This window comes from Pempheris klunzingeri, chromosome 11 (genome assembly GCF_042242105.1).
Source record: "Pempheris klunzingeri isolate RE-2024b chromosome 11, fPemKlu1.hap1, whole genome shotgun sequence".
Taxonomy (NCBI): domain Eukaryota; kingdom Metazoa; phylum Chordata; class Actinopteri; order Acropomatiformes; family Pempheridae; genus Pempheris; species Pempheris klunzingeri.
The window spans coordinates 7,528,589-7,546,098 of NC_092022.1; the positions used below are offsets into that span (position 1 = coordinate 7,528,589).

The 17,510-nt window shown below is 41.3% G+C and overlaps 2 protein-coding genes across 2 annotated transcripts; one reads left to right on the forward strand and one right to left on the reverse strand.

The window, feature by feature from the left end:
• Positions 1-9,574: 9,574 nt before the first annotated feature.
• On the forward strand, positions 9,575-11,273 carry selenok (selenoprotein K). Its single transcript, XM_070840123.1, has 4 exons — positions 9,575-9,647; positions 10,139-10,229; positions 10,801-10,875; positions 11,174-11,273. Exons 1-4 carry the CDS (start codon positions 9,629-9,631, stop codon positions 11,271-11,273), a joined length of 285 nt encoding a protein of 94 aa, XP_070696224.1. The 5' UTR covers positions 9,575-9,628.
• Positions 11,274-12,108: 835 nt separating this feature from the next.
• Positions 12,109-17,111, reverse strand: actr8 (actin related protein 8). The gene is made up of 13 exons (XM_070840122.1): positions 16,954-17,111; positions 15,824-15,994; positions 15,595-15,705; positions 15,267-15,371; positions 14,943-15,116; positions 14,432-14,525; positions 14,153-14,285; positions 13,853-14,006; positions 13,565-13,660; positions 13,265-13,405; positions 12,849-13,158; positions 12,582-12,745; positions 12,109-12,400 (listed from the first exon to the last, which is right to left on the reverse strand). Exons 1-13 carry the CDS (start codon positions 17,086-17,088, stop codon positions 12,257-12,259), a joined length of 1,932 nt encoding a protein of 643 aa, XP_070696223.1. The 5' UTR covers positions 17,089-17,111; the 3' UTR covers positions 12,109-12,256.
• Between the last annotated feature and the right edge of the window lie 399 nt (positions 17,112-17,510).

Sequence of the window (17,510 nt, forward strand, 5' to 3'; positions counted from 1 at the left end):
ACTTTAACTTGTAGTAGTGCTACTTTCACTTGAGTAAAAGGTGTAAGTACTTCTTCCTCCACTGTCCTCTCCATGTTTATGGTCCTCTCTAACTTCATATTGGGAAACTGTTTAAAGAGAGACAAAGCACATGCATGAAGCAGCGATGAAAACATAAGTAGGGAGAACACAAAGTTTCTGGGGGCTTTGACAAGATTTACGGGAGCTTTTATTCAAAGGAAAACAAATAAAATAGGTTGAACATAACTTTCAGTTCAGTTTGATCACTGACTAACTGCTTGAAGCGTTTTACACAGTAGTAGTCAGTATTTCCATATAGAGCTTCTCACACTTCATAGCTGTATTAAAAACCTTACTTTCCATTCCACCTCCCTCTGGTTCCTGCTTCTTCTTTTCTGCTCGTCAATCTGTTTCTAACTGTCTTCTCTCCTTCTAATCTCCTCCTAATTTGTAATTATGTAATTTGTCCACCATTTCCTATTGGCTATCATTATCCATCCTTACATATACACACAGACTGGTCCCAATCCCTGCAGGCAATTTCCTTTCTTGTCCCTAACAGCTGGAGCCAAATATTGAGTCTGGATACACAGATTGCCAGCCAAGCGCAGTCCCATATCTAATCTCCAATAACCATTAACAGCTGAGACCGGTTTAGCTGCAGTAAGTAGGGAGGGGAGAGAGGGAAATATAAAGGGTGAAAGAAAAGAAGCTCAACAGCCTGCTGACATTCTTCCATGCTCCTCCTCTCTCACCATTTTCTACTTGTTGCTCATTTTTCCATCCTAATTCCTCCTCCCCCTTCCTCTCTGTCATCTTCCTCTTATCCCGAACCCCATCCATATGTCTCCAGCAGGCCTGTGAGACCACTATTGAAATGTGGACTAGATAAATAATCTGTTCTGTCCATAATTACACTCAGGCCTTCTAAATAAATCCCAGAATGCACAAACTCTCACCTACACATGCTCACACACATACTTGTGTTTCCCATGTCTGGACACATGATTAGGTTACAGGTAGAAGTGTAAATGCTAACACATGCACTCTCTCATATACTCTCAGCTCTCTACTACTTTCTCAGACTAATGCCTCACTGTCATCACCTACTATTACTTAACACTCAGATGTTGAAAGGAAAGGTCGTATGTCTGTGGTGGAAAAATGTTTTCAGAAGAGAAGTGCATTTTAACATCTCAGACTCTGAAATTTGACTTGTATTTGCCTTTTTCTTAATTTAGATTGCATATAGGAAACCACAAGTCTTTTTCATTTCAATTTGGTCAAATTAAGATTAAAAAGATATCAAAAATTCAAATTCAAATGCATGATGACAGAACTGAAAGGATGAAAGGATGAGATGAGAGAGTGAGGAGCAGTGTGTCATCAGCAGAGCGTGTGAGCTTGTTTCTATATATTTCATCATGTGAAGTGACGGCTTCTTATTGTGAGAAGGCCGGCCCACAACTGGTCAAGTGAGGGTGTGAAAAATAGTCGACCCCGCTCTTCAACACTAATGGACTCATCTATTACAGTCTTCAGAAAACACAGCCTAAGTGAAGGAACATTAGCAACAGGGGTCTGCTCCTGTGTGTGTGTGTGTGTGTGTGTGTGTGTGTGTGTGTGTGTGTGTGTGTGTGAGACCAGCAAATTAATGTCAAAATGATGGACGAGTGTTTGCACGCATGCACACGTGTGTTAAGTGTGTATATGTATATGGGTGTATGTGTGTGCATGTTTGTTAAAAAGGGAAGTGAAATAAAAAGAGACTGAGATGAGGGACTGAGGTGAAAAGGAAAATGTCATCCTAACTCTTTGACTTATTGAGACTTATTTTGAGAAATGTAAAATGAGTGATTAATTAACAGTTGGGGAACAAATGGGCCAATCACAACGCCACAGTCACAAAATAAGTTAAGGAAACAACCAGAAACCACAGTCTGGGTTTTATTTTACCTCGATGTCGCTCACTATTTCACTGCATAGATGGGCGCTGCACTGTTTTCAGAGCCCTTCGCTAAGCTTTGTCGGAGCTTTAATGAAATTCATTACTCACCGGTAATGCTTCAAATTGATCCCCTGGCTTCAAAAAGCACCAAAAACTTATATGCAAATCTAGATTTTAACAAACTTTGAGTTTGTGGTAAATAGCTCTCCATACAGGTGCTAACGATGTGCAGGAAGGAAATGTAATTGTTTCCCCTGACTGCCTTTATTTTGTTGTTGTTGCTTATTTTCTATTTTGTAGTTGTATTTATCTTGATTTCACTTTTTTTTTACTTTTTCATTATTTTTCTGCCATGTATCATTCTAGTGAATGCTTGTGTTTGGTCCACGTTTATTTACAGAGGGGTTTTTGTTGTTTTCTGTATTTTTTAGTAAAAGAAACATATTTTCAGTATTTCTTTTACTCCAGTGAGATAAAGAAAGTGTTATGTTACTGATCTGTTTGTGAGATATTTGAAAGGAAAGTAAAATGTGGGCATTTCAACATAATGATCGAATCAGTAACTCTCTGAGCTCAGTTATATATTCATTATTTGACTGATTTTTCTACTTTAATTCTCCACAGTTCAAAACGTAATCTCAAAAACACACAAAAAAAACAATGGAAGGAATAAATCTGATTCTGATTCAAGCATGGCTGATGTTTGTGTGTGTGTGTGTGTGTGTGTGTGTGTGAAAGACAGAGATGGTCCATTATGTATTTGGGGAGCATTGTAATGTTTCTCCATCCCACTCTAATTTCCTATTCGTCATTCCCATGACAACTTCAAAACTGTGAGGCCTGTAAGGCAGTAATCTTTAAGGGATGTGTCCGTGTCATCATACTGCCATTCAAATGTAGGGAAAAAAAGGGGGATCGAGTCAAATCATTCATCTTCTTCTACTTGTTGCACAAGCAAACACTAATAAATACATTTTAAAAACAACAACATAAAAGTACCATACTTTGTGAAAAATGTGGGGTGGATTTTTCGTTTAGCTTTCAAGTAAAACAACTCTTTGCTTACACACATTAACACACTGCAAAACAAAACATTGAAGCTTGTAAATGACATTTGATCCAAGTGAAAAGATAAAGAGAAAAGAATTGAAATCCACACAGCACAGTGTTTCAGCAAGTGTTTCCCCGTGGAGCTTTACTGTCATTATATACAATAAGCTGACAACTGCACACTGGCTGCAGTCCATCACGTCTTCCTGTATCTGTTCATGGGTGTGTCTGAAGAGGGCAAATTCTTGATCATGTGGGGTAAAGGAACGAGGGGAGCTGATGTAGATTCAGAGAGAAAATTTGGAAAAGGACTGAAGAGGGAAAAAGAAGTGCTGACCATAGGCTAAAAAAGAGATAATGGAAAGAAGAGAAGGTATTTATCCAGCTGCAGGCCACAAATTCATTTCACTGTGTTTATACTTTAAATGTCAGTTGAATGATTTGACAAATTCATATAAATACACATATTAATGAGGAAAAATACGCTTCATTAATGCTCTCCTGATCATCTCTCTTGCTCCTGGTGTTACTTTGTGGGATCACTGCTCTGTTGGCCTGACTGTTAGGGATAAACTTTGACCCCTCTGCATGGGTCAGCCCTCAGTAGTGCAGCCCTGTTTTGTCTGAACTTCTGACCTTTGACCTTCAGTGTGGGGTCATGGCCATCAGAAGCAGCAGCAAAGGAACAAAACTGTGGTTACAAGCTGCTTCAAAGACGCTCAGCCTTCCACGTTGTAGAGCTGTTTCTTTTTAAGCCATTAGTCTTTCCCAAAGGGAGGTCTGGGAACCTAAATGACTCCTCAAGGGGTCAGAGAGGTCCCTATCAAAATAAGATGTCGTATATTATCATTGTTGGTTTGCTAATGAGAGGGTAGTGCAGCCAGACGCACTGTAAATATGTTAGTCCTCTCTTTTTTAAATCATTCTACTGTCTCTGCTGCTCTCTGGTGGCTCTAAGGTGGAAACACTATTCCTAAATGTCAAGGAATCATTACAAAATACTGCTGATTCTTTCATTAAACATAAATTGGACTTTACTATCCACAGAACACAACATTTATTGTGTAATTCACTCAAGAATAGTATTTTACATCAGTTTGTTTTCCTGACAGATTTTCTGACATTTTTTATCAACATGAGCAACAACACTACACTTTCAGAGGGAAATATTGTACTTTTCACTCTGAGAAGTTTAGTTTATATTTAGTATACAAACTCAAGTTTGTAATTTCAACCATAAAAACACAACTGTTTTTACCCCACTTCACAATGTGCAATACTTTCTGATATCTCCTTTTTTTTAAAAAAACATATTGTTTTATATTCCCCCTATATATATTATATTGTTTCTTTTTTTATACTTCCTCTACCATAGCTGAATTTATTTTTATATCTCCTTGTGTCTGCTGTGACATTGTAAATTTCCTTGTTCTTATCTTTGAAAATATTGTTATAATAAAAAATAAACCTTAGATGCAGTCTACATTGAGTTGCTTTGGAATAAATTACTTTTCATGTGGAACTGACATCACATCTTCTACCTGTCTGCTTTGGTATGTCTGTATTAATTAACCCATAACAGGTCTGAGTGTTGTGGAGCAGTCATTACGCTGTTATTCTGAAAAGCTCCAACCGGATGTTCTGGTTTACTTCCCGGTAAAACACAAACAACTCGGTGTTAAAATGACGGTGGACAGACTGACTACATTATACTTTTCTAGTTGTAAGTACAATACAACATAGTCAAAGTACAGCAGCATCTGATTCATTTGTATTTTAATAGTGTTGAAAACATAATATCTTAACGTGAAGACGTATTTTGTTGATAGAAGCTAGCTAGTCTGTTAGCTTGTTACCTGGTTAGCCTACATGACAAGTTGATTGAACACCTTTGACTTTCAACAAAAACCCAAGTGAAGCTCCTGGGCTTCTCTAAATGTGTTTCAGCTGCTGATGTGTGGTACTTGTGCTGTTAAGTGTTTTATTATTTAGTTTGTCCAGCCCCTGTAGTGGGAGGTACCTGCCTCAGGTAATGTTAGCACTGTCATGATGTGATGTTTGAGATGTTAAGTCATGTTTTCTCTCGTTATCCCTTTTTTCCATCCATGTATAGACCGACATGGACAGACTGTCGCTAATGATCTCCCTCTGAACTCTGCACTTCATTGGACGGAATAAGGGAAACACCACATGAAACACTTCTTCAGCTGGATCACAGCTACAGAGGCAGCTGCTTGCCAGACAGTTGGGATCATCTGCCAGCTTCGCCTGCACCTCCACTATGAGTGAGTTAACAGACTTTGACAGAGGCCAAATAGTTGGAGCCCAAATCGCAGGTCTGTCAGTCAGAAAAACTGCCCAGTTATGTGGTGTATCAAGTCGAACTGTCCTCAAAGTCATGAGTGTGTATAACAAACACGGGCATACTGCACCAGCAAAGAAGAACAGTACACACGATCCACAGACAAGACGGACCAAAGCTGGTGCTAATGGAGGAGCTGCCAATGGGAAACCAGCGTCAGACTCACAAAAGGTCGACCCACTGAATCTCGATGAAGAGAGCAAAAGACCTGAGTCCCAGACCAAAGACAAGGAGTAACATGGTCTGACGTGCTGTATGTCAGACTCTATGTTACATTTAGACTGGTTAATGTTTGCATAAAGCCACAGGATGCCTTCATTTAACCCATAGTTTTGCTCACTTGCTGAATATTTACATTAAAGTTTTGGGGATTAATTAATATTTATTTATGTTTTTAAAATGGCAGTGCAAAGAATGTGAGTATCAGGTGCACCAGCTGCATTTGCAGCGAAGATATGGTGTTGAAGTGGACCTGTTTTGTTCATTTAAATTCACAAAAATGTGCTGTCTCTTTCCTGTTTCATCACCAATGCATCCATACTGTACATAAAGAGAAAATACATCTATGCTCTTCTGCCAGACTCCCTCTCTTTGCTGAATTGGATCGCTGTTCTGACCACTAGTTGTGTTTGCACTGTCGCCCCCCTGAGAAATTCATTTGTTTTGTCAGTCTGTGTCATGACCATCAGAAACAGCAGTAGATGAACAGAATGGCTGATGACAAACTGCCTTCACCGGTGGAGATTAAACGCTACTGAAAATAGCCATTAGTTGCAGCCCTAGTTTGGTTAACTCTAAGTAAGTCATTTTTAGGTAGAATTTACACTAGTTTGGCCCCTGTGTAATCAACATTAGAGCCAAACTTTAGAAAATGCTTTATATGGATAGTGCCACAGACCGTATTATAAAGAGCATTTTGTTGCACTGGTGTTTACTGCTGTTCTTTTTTTTTTTTTTTTTTTAATGAGCAACATGAAGTTGCAGTCATGACGCTTTTATTCTGAAACGCTTGACCGGAAGTACCGGCTATCTCTGGTGAAACAAGCAGCTCGGTGATCAAGTGTCGGTGGACTGACTGATACCTTAGACAATTTTAGTTGTAAGTACAACCCGCATAGTCAATACACGTGCTAGTGTGTATTTATTTGCCTGTAAGTTGCTTTAAAATGATCAAACTACATTCTGATAACGTACTCTGTTGGTGGAAGCTAGCTAAACTGGTAGCTGGCTAGGTTACCTGGTTAGCCTAAATAAACGTCACAGCATCGAAATTGAACCTTAACATCGAGTTGATTGAACGCCTTTGACTGTCAACTAAAACCAAACTGCCGCTAATAAGCTTCTCTGGTTGTGTTTAGCTGCTTGTACTGTGCTGTAAAGTGTTCGCTTTGTGTTGTCCAGCTCCTGTAGGTGCTCTTTGAACCCCTCAGGTAATGTTAGCTCCCTCACGGTGGCTGAGTGAGTCCTGATAACGTTACTGAAATACAGCTAGCATGCCTGTGCATAAAGTTGAGTGTTGGTGCCAACACATGTAATGTTTTTAAGATTGTAACTTTTTGTTTTTATTATCCCCCTTTCATCTATTTAGAGACAGTGTGCCTCAACAGCCCATCACCAGTAGATCTTCTCTTACCCTGGATGTCTGCTCCAGTCTAAAAAGTAATGGAACGCCGTACGACAGAGGGCTTAGGAGCACCTAACTAGCAAATACAGAGCTTTCTGCCTGCCTATCAGCCGGGATTGTCTGTTGGCCCCAAAGGAGACCCTTTGATAGGGGTGTTCAAAGCAGCATGAGTGACCTAACAGAGTTTGAAAGATGCCAGATAGTTGCTGCGCGGCTGTCGGGTGCATCTGTCACAAAAACTGCACAGCTGTTTAATGTGGCGAGAGGAACAGTCTCCAGAGTCATGACTGTGTACATCAAACATGGACGCACAGCATCAGCCAAGAAGAACAGTGGGCGCAAGTCAAAGCTCACCGAAAAGGACAGACAGACGCTTATCAGGATGGTTGATGAACATCCTGAATATACAGCCTCAAAAATAACCACAGAGCTGAACAGACACCTCTCTCACGCTGTGTCAGTAAAAACTATTCGGCGCGAGCTTCACAAAGCTGGTATTTTTAGAGGAGCAGCCACTCGGAAGCCAGAGACCGAGACTGACACAGAAAAGCTGGATGGAAAGAACTCCAAACCTGAACCTGACACAGACTGTGACTCTCAAAACCCCAGTGAAGAGAGCACAAGAGCTGAAATACAAACATATGACAAAGAGTGTGCCACACAAAAGCCTGTGGAAGATAAAACAATATCTGAACCCCTCATCAGAGAAGAGGAGTACAGCACGCAAATGCCCGGCGAAGAGAGCACAGGACCTGAATCCCAGACAAGTGAAAAGGAATAAGATGGTCTCGTAGCTCAGCTTTTCAAATACATGCATATTGGTCATGTTAAAAGAAACAGTGTAAGGCCTTCACACATAATGCAGCTAGCTTAAGTTACCCATTGATTTTAAATTATTTATTTTGCATGAATGCATCATGGTGCAATAGTAAAGCTTTTCTTAAGCTTTTTTTTTTTTGCTTTGCAAGCAAATGTACTGTTGAGAATTAGCCTTAATAGTTGAAAACATCCATAATGTTGATATTCAACGGTATATGATATTTTTCAACGCCAAACCCTCGATTCAATACAGATGATCAAATAAGAATGATAACACTGAAACAGTTTCCTCCTAACATATAGACCAATGCCCTGCTGAGGAGATATCTGCTGTTTTACACCTTATCTGGTTTTTTTTTTATGTTGAACTTATGGGGGGGGAAAAACCTCTGGTGGATAAGATATGAAACTAAGCAGCAAGTACAATCCCAGTCAGTGTTTAATTCTCAAGACATTAGAGGTTCTTAATTGTAGATCTCTATAATGTGTGTCTTCTAACTTGTCTTGGTGGTGATTTAAGAAATAAGAAGTTCTTGAGGCTATCATGCTCAGCCACAGTGGTTGCTGCCTGATTATTTCATCTCAGCTACACCCAGGCTCCAATTTTCAAAGCATCCCTTCAGCAATTCATGGGATGGTGCAGATAAAATGCATTTGTTTACTTTTATAAAATGTAGAATGATACAATAAAATGCACATTCACCAGCACTACTTACTACTATATTTGAGCCCACTATAAGGTATTGAATCTGAATAATCAAATCCCTCCCATGCTACATTTGCTTTTATAGACTAAACTTCACGTTACCTGCATGTGCATTGCTGTGGCAAGGATGGGAGAGGGACATCAGACAAAACATCTGTAATCTTTGTGCTGCATATTAAAAAAGCCAAATATAAAAGTTGTCTGTACTTTGTATTAGTAACATAAAACTCTCCCCTGGTCATGTGCTGTCATCTAACGGGTTAAAAACTGGCGTGCCATTCAAACACCCTGTCATCTGTTCAAAAACTCCATGTTTATGTATATCAAAATGTACATAATCAATGTTATTCTGTAAATTGGAGGCCTATCAGATGTACTGGTGTGATTGTGGTCTTCGTGATGTTTTAAAAGTTTTATACATCCTATTTATACCAAAGAGGGTAGAAAATATATTAGAATCATCTTGCAGTATAACACATTACAATTCACCACTGGTGGAATTCCTTGTATGTTAAAACCTTCTCAGCAAGTCTGATTTTTAGGATTTTTCAGGATAAACATGATAACAGAGTCATGCTCTGCTCCAATTGTGTTAAATTCCTTTAGACATAGTAACAAGCACTAAAAAAATTATCATCTGACATGTTCTATTCTAAGAAGTAATGGCAATAAAAACACAAATACCATGTGATGTATGCTGTATACAAAATGCAAATTGAAAACCTAATTGATGATATGCTCAAATATAATTAGTATCATTAATAGTGGTGCAATTATTCATAAGAATAAAAATGTTAGGATCCAGTTAGGATTAGCAGTATGAAGCTGGTTGCTTTTGAGTCTCTATGTTCCACAAACTTGTTCCTGAACCACCATTTCACTCTGGGACCCTGGAGATTTACAAAAAAATGATGTTTTGTGGTCTACAACACACAAAGAATACGGCTTTCAGAGTAGGTCGATCAGCTAGAGCAGTAGGTGGCGGTAATGTACTCAAAGGCTGCCAAAGAAAGCAGCACAGCCGCTACTGCACATGCGCAGCTAACAATGACGCAACAACGGAACCGGAAGTGCAGCGCCAATCGTAAACACAGCTGAGGTGGTGTTACTCTGTAAAAGATGGTGTACGTGTCCAACGGTGAGTGCTTTGTCTTATGTTTTCAGTAGTTTTCTCATCTTCAGAACGAGGGTATAGCTCCTTTGTTGATAATGTTTTCTCTGTCGAATATTTTTAGTGCAAGCACTTCAACAGGAATGTGCAGTGTTAGCACCATTAGGTTAAAATTGGCTAATTAGCTTGTTAGCAAGCTTAGCCTGGAACTGCGCAGAGGTGAGAGCTGTGGAGTTAATCAAGCGAGAAGAGAGTATCTACTAGTGCTTCCTGCATTGCTCAGCATATTTTTCAGTATTAAGATCAGTAGTTCGTTGTGTGCGCTATGATGAACATTAGATGATGTAGCAAACATGGGCCCACTTTATCAAAAGCCTCATAAAGCTAAGATAATCTTAGCCCTCAGATTTATAGTGGGACTGAGGTCACCAAGAGCCTGGCTAACTGAGGAGTAAAGTAAACACATCATCTGGATTTTGAATGTGAATAATCTTAGAAGTTACTCTGTCTGCCATCAGGTCAGGTCTTGGACAGCAGGAGCCAGTCACCATGGAGACTGTCCTTACTGGTCGATCTCTTCTGGGGAGCGGTGGAGTTTATCGGCCTGTTGTAAGTCAGTCACACACAACCAATCATTGAATCGTCCATCCATCCATTGTCCATACTGCTTATCCTTTAGGGTGGGGGGCTGGAGCCAATCCCAACTGACACTGGGCGAGAGGCGGGTACACTCTGGTCTGGTTACCAGTTAATCACAGGGCTATCACTGAATCAAGGAAACCAAAATATTTATTATCTACAATGAATGTTTGACCTTTTTAAACAATGCTCTCTGTATTTAATTTTAATTTTTTTATGATGTTCATCAAGTATTGTGTGTTTTTCTGATTTCTAAAGGTGCTTAATCTGTTGCTTGTAAAACTGATGGAAGGTGGTGGAATAATGAGGCTGTGCTAAGCAGTGCTTTTGAGTTATATTTCAATGATAGCATCCTAACAATGGCAACATTAGCATACTGATATGTAGCAGGTATACTGTTTATAGCATAACATTAACTGGTATGTGCTAATGATGTGGATGGGACTGCCCTGTGCTTACTAAATTCAGAAAAACAGGGACCATGTTTTTGTACCACCACGTATCACTCCTGTTCACTCTGATCTTCCTTGTCCTCTACCAGTTTTAAGACAATCATTCATCCTGACATGACAAAGGATGGAAAAGACAGTTTGTCACGCATCAGTGATGGCAGAAGGTAGGTCCCTTGGGCACAGTCATGTCCCTCTGTCCTAAACTGGTAACTACAACATTTTAAAAATGTTCATAATCCAGAGAAAGTCCTTGTCTAGAGCTGCAGAGTTTAACCATGATCTTATGCTGTTGCACAAAACAGCGGTAATTTATTTGTTGTTTTACACAGTTTGTGTTATGCAGCTTCGAATATGTGATACAAGCAGGAAAATGACAAAAACCACAATAAAGAATAGTTACGTTTTGTTCAGATTTTTCTTTAGCCTCATTTTACACCACTGTTCCCTCTCTTGCTTTTGCAGCCCTCCTGGTCCTCCTGGTGGCAGAAGACGGATGGGAAGAATAATTCACGGTGGAGGTCCCAGCCCTCCACCAATGGGTGGAGGAGGATGAGGAAGGTGAGGAACGCTTTTTTCTGAATTAAGCATTTCCCATCTGATCAACCCTTGTTGTTATCTCGTACCTGCCCAACAGATATTTGGACATGAAGAAAACACTACCTCTATTGCATAACCTTCACTTCTCTTTAGGTAAACGCCTACACTGGATGTGTAGGCATGGGGCCTGGTGCAGTGTCCGTGTGCTGAGAACCTAAAGAAGGATGGTGACGTCACAGCGCTGAAGCCCCTCTTCATCAGCTGCCGCTGCTACAAGCAGTTTCTTGACGCCTCTCTGGGAAATCCTACATGTAGGGGCCAGAATGGCCGATACGGCAGCCACCTGCATCATTTCTTCCCTTTTCCCTGCTTCTGCCCTTACACTTTCCTGTCACGCCATCTCATAGAGATGTGTCAATGACATCTGTTAAGATCATCCCTCCAGGGAAACCATAATGTCAGTTGTCTTTGTTTTATACCCTTCTGTTGGAATAAAGGTTTTCCCTGTTAAAACATTTTACTGCAGAGTTTGTCTTGTTCCATTGGTGTCACGTGGTGATGACACAAATTGACACACCATGATGTGGAGCTGAGCAGTACTCAAAGTGAGATGCCATACATGTGACTGTACTTCAATACTGATTATGTGAAAAGATTATAAAATATTAAATACGCAAAGAGTGATTGTGTCTGAAAGGTTGTGGAGAATGGTTTTTAACTCAGCTGCAACAGCAAAACCACTAAGTTACAGGGTTTGAGTTGCACTGGAGGCAACTTTGTGTTTAAATTCAATATGTTCATAATTCCAAGAACGGTGTATTTTGTCTGTTCCAATAAAATACAACTGTTGCATATCTGAGCGTAACAAGTTTATTTACACAGATCTGAACTTCCAGAAACACTGCAGTATTTACAGACTATTAACACAAACAGCAGTGAAGCTGCTGCTGCTGCTGCTACACCTCCTGTGTAGACGCACTGTTAGCTTCAAGTAAAATCAGTTTGGTTTCACCAGACAAAGGCAGCTCTCTCACGGAGCATTCGGACACCAAAGCGCTGCCACTCCCTCTGGTGGATCCACATCTCCTGAGTGGTGTCCAGGCACGCCAGCACTGCTCCCCCCTTCCATGATATGAGCCGAGGGTCCATGTCCTAGAGCACATGCACATCAATTTACAGTACATTAGAGGTGCTGTGTGTCTGGCTCTCATCTTATTAACATCCAACCTTAGACACATCAAAATATTTAAAAATGAGGGCCGCTGATGCTACTTTGCATGCATTGCAGATCTGTATCCTATTCTATGACAATGTGCAATATATCCCAGGTTACCTTTGGCCGTGTGATAACTTCCACATTGTCTACCAGCCTTCTGAATGAGGGCGGCATCTTGTTGATGATGCGGTGAAGCAGAAATTCTTGAGCACTGTGAAACATGAGTCCTCCTCCCACTACGAGGATGGAGCTGTACATTTTGCGTTTGGTTTCATCTGAAGCTGCAAAAAAAAAAAAAAGAAAGTAAGCAATGCAAAACATCTGCCCGCCCTTCCTTGTAAATAAAACAAGATACAAATTTTCTCCCTATTTCATTGTTCTTACCACAGCAGTCGATGCTATGTAGGACGGCCTTATCCAGGCCCAGTGCTTTGCTCTCAAACTGGCTCATGATAGCAGTCTTCCTGGAGAGGTGAGCAGACAGAGGCTCTTCCACCTCTCCTGCTCCCATCAGGCACTCTCCCTGGGAAGGCCCGAGCTCCATCTCGCCCTTCATCCCTCCTCCACCACCACCACTCCCACAGCCCCTGGGCAGGTCAGAGAGTTCCCCCATCCCTCCCTGACCGCTCATTTCACCATCCAAACCTCCACCTGGCCTGGAAATAGCTTTCCGGTCAGCAGCAGATTTGGACGACTGGTGAAGAAAATGGGAGACTAGTCAAAAAATGGCTACAGAGCTTCTATCTGAAGAAAGTTGATTTAATTTGTTGTGTGTGCATGTCTATGTACGAGTGTGTTACCTGGTCCTGTTTGCTCTGTGTGGCCAGCAGGTAGTGTTCATCATGAGGATCCTCTGAGTCGCCTTGGGAACGGCACGGGAGTGATGTCATTTTCTGACCTACGATGCCAAATGTGGTCGGGTAGAAAAGACCCATGGGTGCCTAATGTATGCATGCACACATACAAGCCAGAAAAAATGAGGGAGAGGGACACAAACAAAGGCTTAGATGAAAAGTAATTCTAGGACACAAGTTGGAGACAGAATAATGTAAAAGGTTTTTCAGAACCAATCTTATTTCATTACTGTTTGAACTAAGTACCTCTAGTTTCTCATCTCCAAGTCGAACCTGGAAGAGAAGGGCTGGGGCTTCTGGGAAACGTGTCTGGAATTCATGATCTTGTAGTCCTGATATGTCCTGTTGAGAGTGAGCAGAGGAAAGATACATTTTGGAACCAATTTGAATAACTGCAGATTTCTCTCTCTGTGAAAACAACTATGGTGAACTAGTAAGAAAAAAGGGTGCAAACACTTTAGGGAAGCTGATCAACGTACAAGCTGCAGTTCCCCAATATGGCCTCTAAACAGAAATCCCCTGACCAACACACACCTGATCTAGATGGCAGAAGGTCTCCTTCAGATGCTGCAGGAGCTGACAGTCCAGTCTGACAGACAGCTGACAGTCTCTGTAGGGAAAGCCTGCCCTCTGCAGGAGCCAGAAGAAAGTGCGGGTCACATCTGAGCCACCGTACGCCAAACACAGCCTGCGAAGTCCAAGATAGAACATACGATGTAACACTGCACAGTTCTCAAAAGGTCACGGTGGGAATTTCTTTCCTGAAACACTTTTTGCAATAAATGTTGTGCTGTTTCACAGACATATATTAAACATTGTCGTTTTCGTCCCCACCTGGAGTTCCGGTGGGACACTCCATCCTCAACACAGCAAAGACTGGTCTTCTGGTCTCCCACGTCCACGACACAAGCACTGCTCAACCCGCTGCCAAATGTAGCGCACACAGACTCCTGGTGCACGATGATCGCTTCACATACACACATACAATCACACAGAGGGTAAGTTGATGGCAAGACAGACAGAATGGAACGTTTCTAAGCCTGTAGTGAATGAGCTAAGGCAGAATATCCCATGTACAATTCCATTCCTGTTCAATATATATGCATGTGATACCTGAGAAGCCCATATTAAGCAGCAGCATGTTGACAACTTCTTTGACATGCTGTCGGTTGTAGATGTCTGGGACCAATAGGATGCATCTGTAATACTGGCAACCAGTCACAAAAGCAAAGCATTAGTGTCAGAAAAGCATTTCCACTGTTAGCGTAGTTTGATCTCATCAACTGAGTGAAACTTTTGTTTTCCCTTCAAATTTGGAGCTGCAAGAGTCTTGTAGATTCATCTTTATGTTTCAACTTCAACAAATTCTCCTACCTTTGCATATACTTCTAGGTAATGCTGAAGATTTTGCAGGCATTAATCTTGTACTTGCATTTTTAATGATGAAGATGTTCCTTACTGTTGTGCCTTTTAATTGATGACATTAAAAAAAACATATGCGCTCAATGAGCCTTTCTTCATCCGTCTTATTTCAGTGGCTTTTAACATTCATTATTTTCTAGTTTACAGCGTAATTGGCCGCACAGAAATAAGTGATATGAAGAGCTGAGCAGGTTTCTCCTACCTTTAAGTCTTTGAGGGGAATCTCCAGCTGCTTTTGAATGATGTGACTCCAGATCGTCTCGAGGTCAGCCAGGACGGCGGTCAGAGAGCCTCCGGGTCCGGCGTGCAAGTTAAGCTGACCTCTGACTATTGGCCAGTGGATGTTGTAACAGTCAGATGGATTCACGTGAAGAGCCTGAATGGAGGCAGGATGGAAGGGTGGCGACAGAGAGAGCGAGACAAAGCAAGATGCAGAAAAAATTGATAAAACGGACAAAGAGTTTAGGTAATGCAGTTTTCAGTGTTTTATTTCATGAAAGCTATAAACTCAGACAAATGCACTGACCTCCTCTCCCACCAGATAAGGAGGTTGATGGGCTGTGTTGGTCCACTTCACCCTGGAGCTGCTGTCTAGTACTGCCGGACGGATCTGACAGTTATAAGCTCTAGCCTTAGAACACACACACACACATATTAGACACTGTAACTATAGTCATTCATAATACTTTAAAATCAACCCTCTTTACTGCTGCAAGGGGGAGAAATGTCACTTACATAAAACAATTTTAGAGCAAATAAAGGCGTTTGTAAATGTCAGCAATTTATGGGAGTTCACTGGCACATGAAGTCATTTTACTTTCTTTTTCCCGTGAGCATGGCATCATAACACACACCTGTTCAGCAGACACAGGTGTCCTTCGCACTCCATTTGACATCTTCTTGGACCAGATGGCCTGGTCGACCATTTTAAGTCCATTTTGCCTCTGCTCGTTACTCTCAGGTTTCTGTCGAGCAGGAAGAAGCAACAAAAAAAATGAAACAAATCTTAGGAATTAATGTGTACAGTGAGAGCAGTGGAGTAACACACAGAATAAAAGGTGCATCTGGTCATGAGTGACTTACATTGAGACCCTCTCTCAGCAGCCAGGCGTCTTCGTATCTGGGTTGTCCACTTTGCTTATGTCTGCGTGCGATCACATGTGGGATTGTCACTGGGAGGGTGTCCGTTGCTCTGCCGATGCGGAGTGACCTTGAACCAGGGTGGATGACGACTACAAAATTGCTCTGGATTTGCTGTGAAAGAGGAATATTTTTTTTATTATTATTTTAACATGATCAGCACAAGCAAGGCCATGTCAGGCACAACAGGAGAGGGAATACAATGCATAGCCAAAAAGAGCATTATGCTCATATGTGGTTGCTGGACATCTCAATGCATGACATGGGACATGGGCATTAAATACTTAAAAACAGCAGCCTCCACTCTTCTGTAAAGGCTTTCAACATTATTTTAAAATTTGGTTGCAGAGATTAATCCCAAAGGTGTTGAATGGGGTGGAGATCAGGGCTCTGTGCAGGCCAGCCAACATTTCGCTGTGGACCCTTAGACTGTGCACAGGGACATAGTCGCATTGGATCTTCCCCCAAACTGCTGCCGATGTTGGACACACATTAATGTCTGAAATAGTATTTTATCCTGTAGCATTTAGATTCAACTCAAACCACGAAGCAGAATGTCTGCATAGTGCATGATCTGGTTATACAAACATCAAAGCTGTTGACCTCCAAGAGAGTAGATCATGGAGAGAGCTTTAAACCTGCCAACATTTAAGCATTTTATAAGGCATCTCTAATGTTTGTCTAGTGCTGAATTTCTCATAAAGATTGTCTTGCATTTCATATCAATGAACTGAACACTTAAGATTCTCAGTCGGTGGCCAGATAAAGTATCTGAAGATATCATTTTGGGGCTATTGCGACTTGTTAAGAGGCTTTGGCAGAACCTTACACACTTAGCTGGGAAAAATCAAACAGTTCAACAGTTTAACAACTAATGGGAATAAGCCACTAAATGAAGTGTGTCCACTTCAGGTAACAGAGGAGTTCAAATATGTCATTTAACGCACCTCTCAGTCCAGAACAGGAGCTGACTGTGCCAGTGAAAGCTAAACAGGCTTAATTATGGAGATCCAGGCAACGACTGACAGTGACAGCTACATTGTAGAAACAGGAGCATGAACTTCTCCTCTTACCTCCTGTAAGGGCTCCGGGATGGCCGGAGGAGCGATGGGTCTTTTCACCCCACGCTGTTGCTCCCTCTCTTTCTCCTTGTCTCGCTCCTTTTCTTTCTCCTTCCCGTTGTCCTGCTCTTTCTCAGCTTGAGTCATGCTAACTCATAAATTCAGTCGATTAAAAAGTCAGAAATACTGAGTCGCGGCCTTGTAGTGCTAATGCATTGTTTGAAAGGGCGAGTACAAAGCAAGGACCTCCGTGTGAGTGGAAAGTTGTGGCAGCGGCAGATTCCACTTCCGCGTTTGATCACGTGGTACAAAACAGCGGATTCTATTTGATAGTAACAGTTTTTCTTCTTGCCGCTTGTCTGAGATTCGTGCAGGCGGTGCGAGGCAAACTGTGACAAATGCAATGATGATTTAAGAATGAGAAATACGGGCCTTTTACGTATTTCTGACACACAAACATTACATCAAATATTACAGGAAACCATGAAATGAAACCCGCGGTACAGGTCATATTGTAATATTTTACTAAGCCAAGAACATCTACATTTCTTGAGGACTTTTTTCCCTCG

Bases quoted from the DNA above. Each gene is read 5' to 3' on its own strand.
- actr8 (XM_070840122.1), bottom strand. From the start codon at position 17,088: ATGACTCAAGCTGAGAAAGAGCAGGACAACGGGAAGGAGAAAGAAAAG. The intron at 14,526-14,942 runs GTAGGAGAAACC...ACTGGTTGCCAG, and splicing joins TTCCCCTCAAAGACTTAAAG to TATTACAGATGCATCCTATT. The intron at 13,406-13,564 runs GTACTTAGTTCA...TGCATACATTAG, and splicing joins TTGGAGATGAGAAACTAGAG to GCACCCATGGGTCTTTTCTA.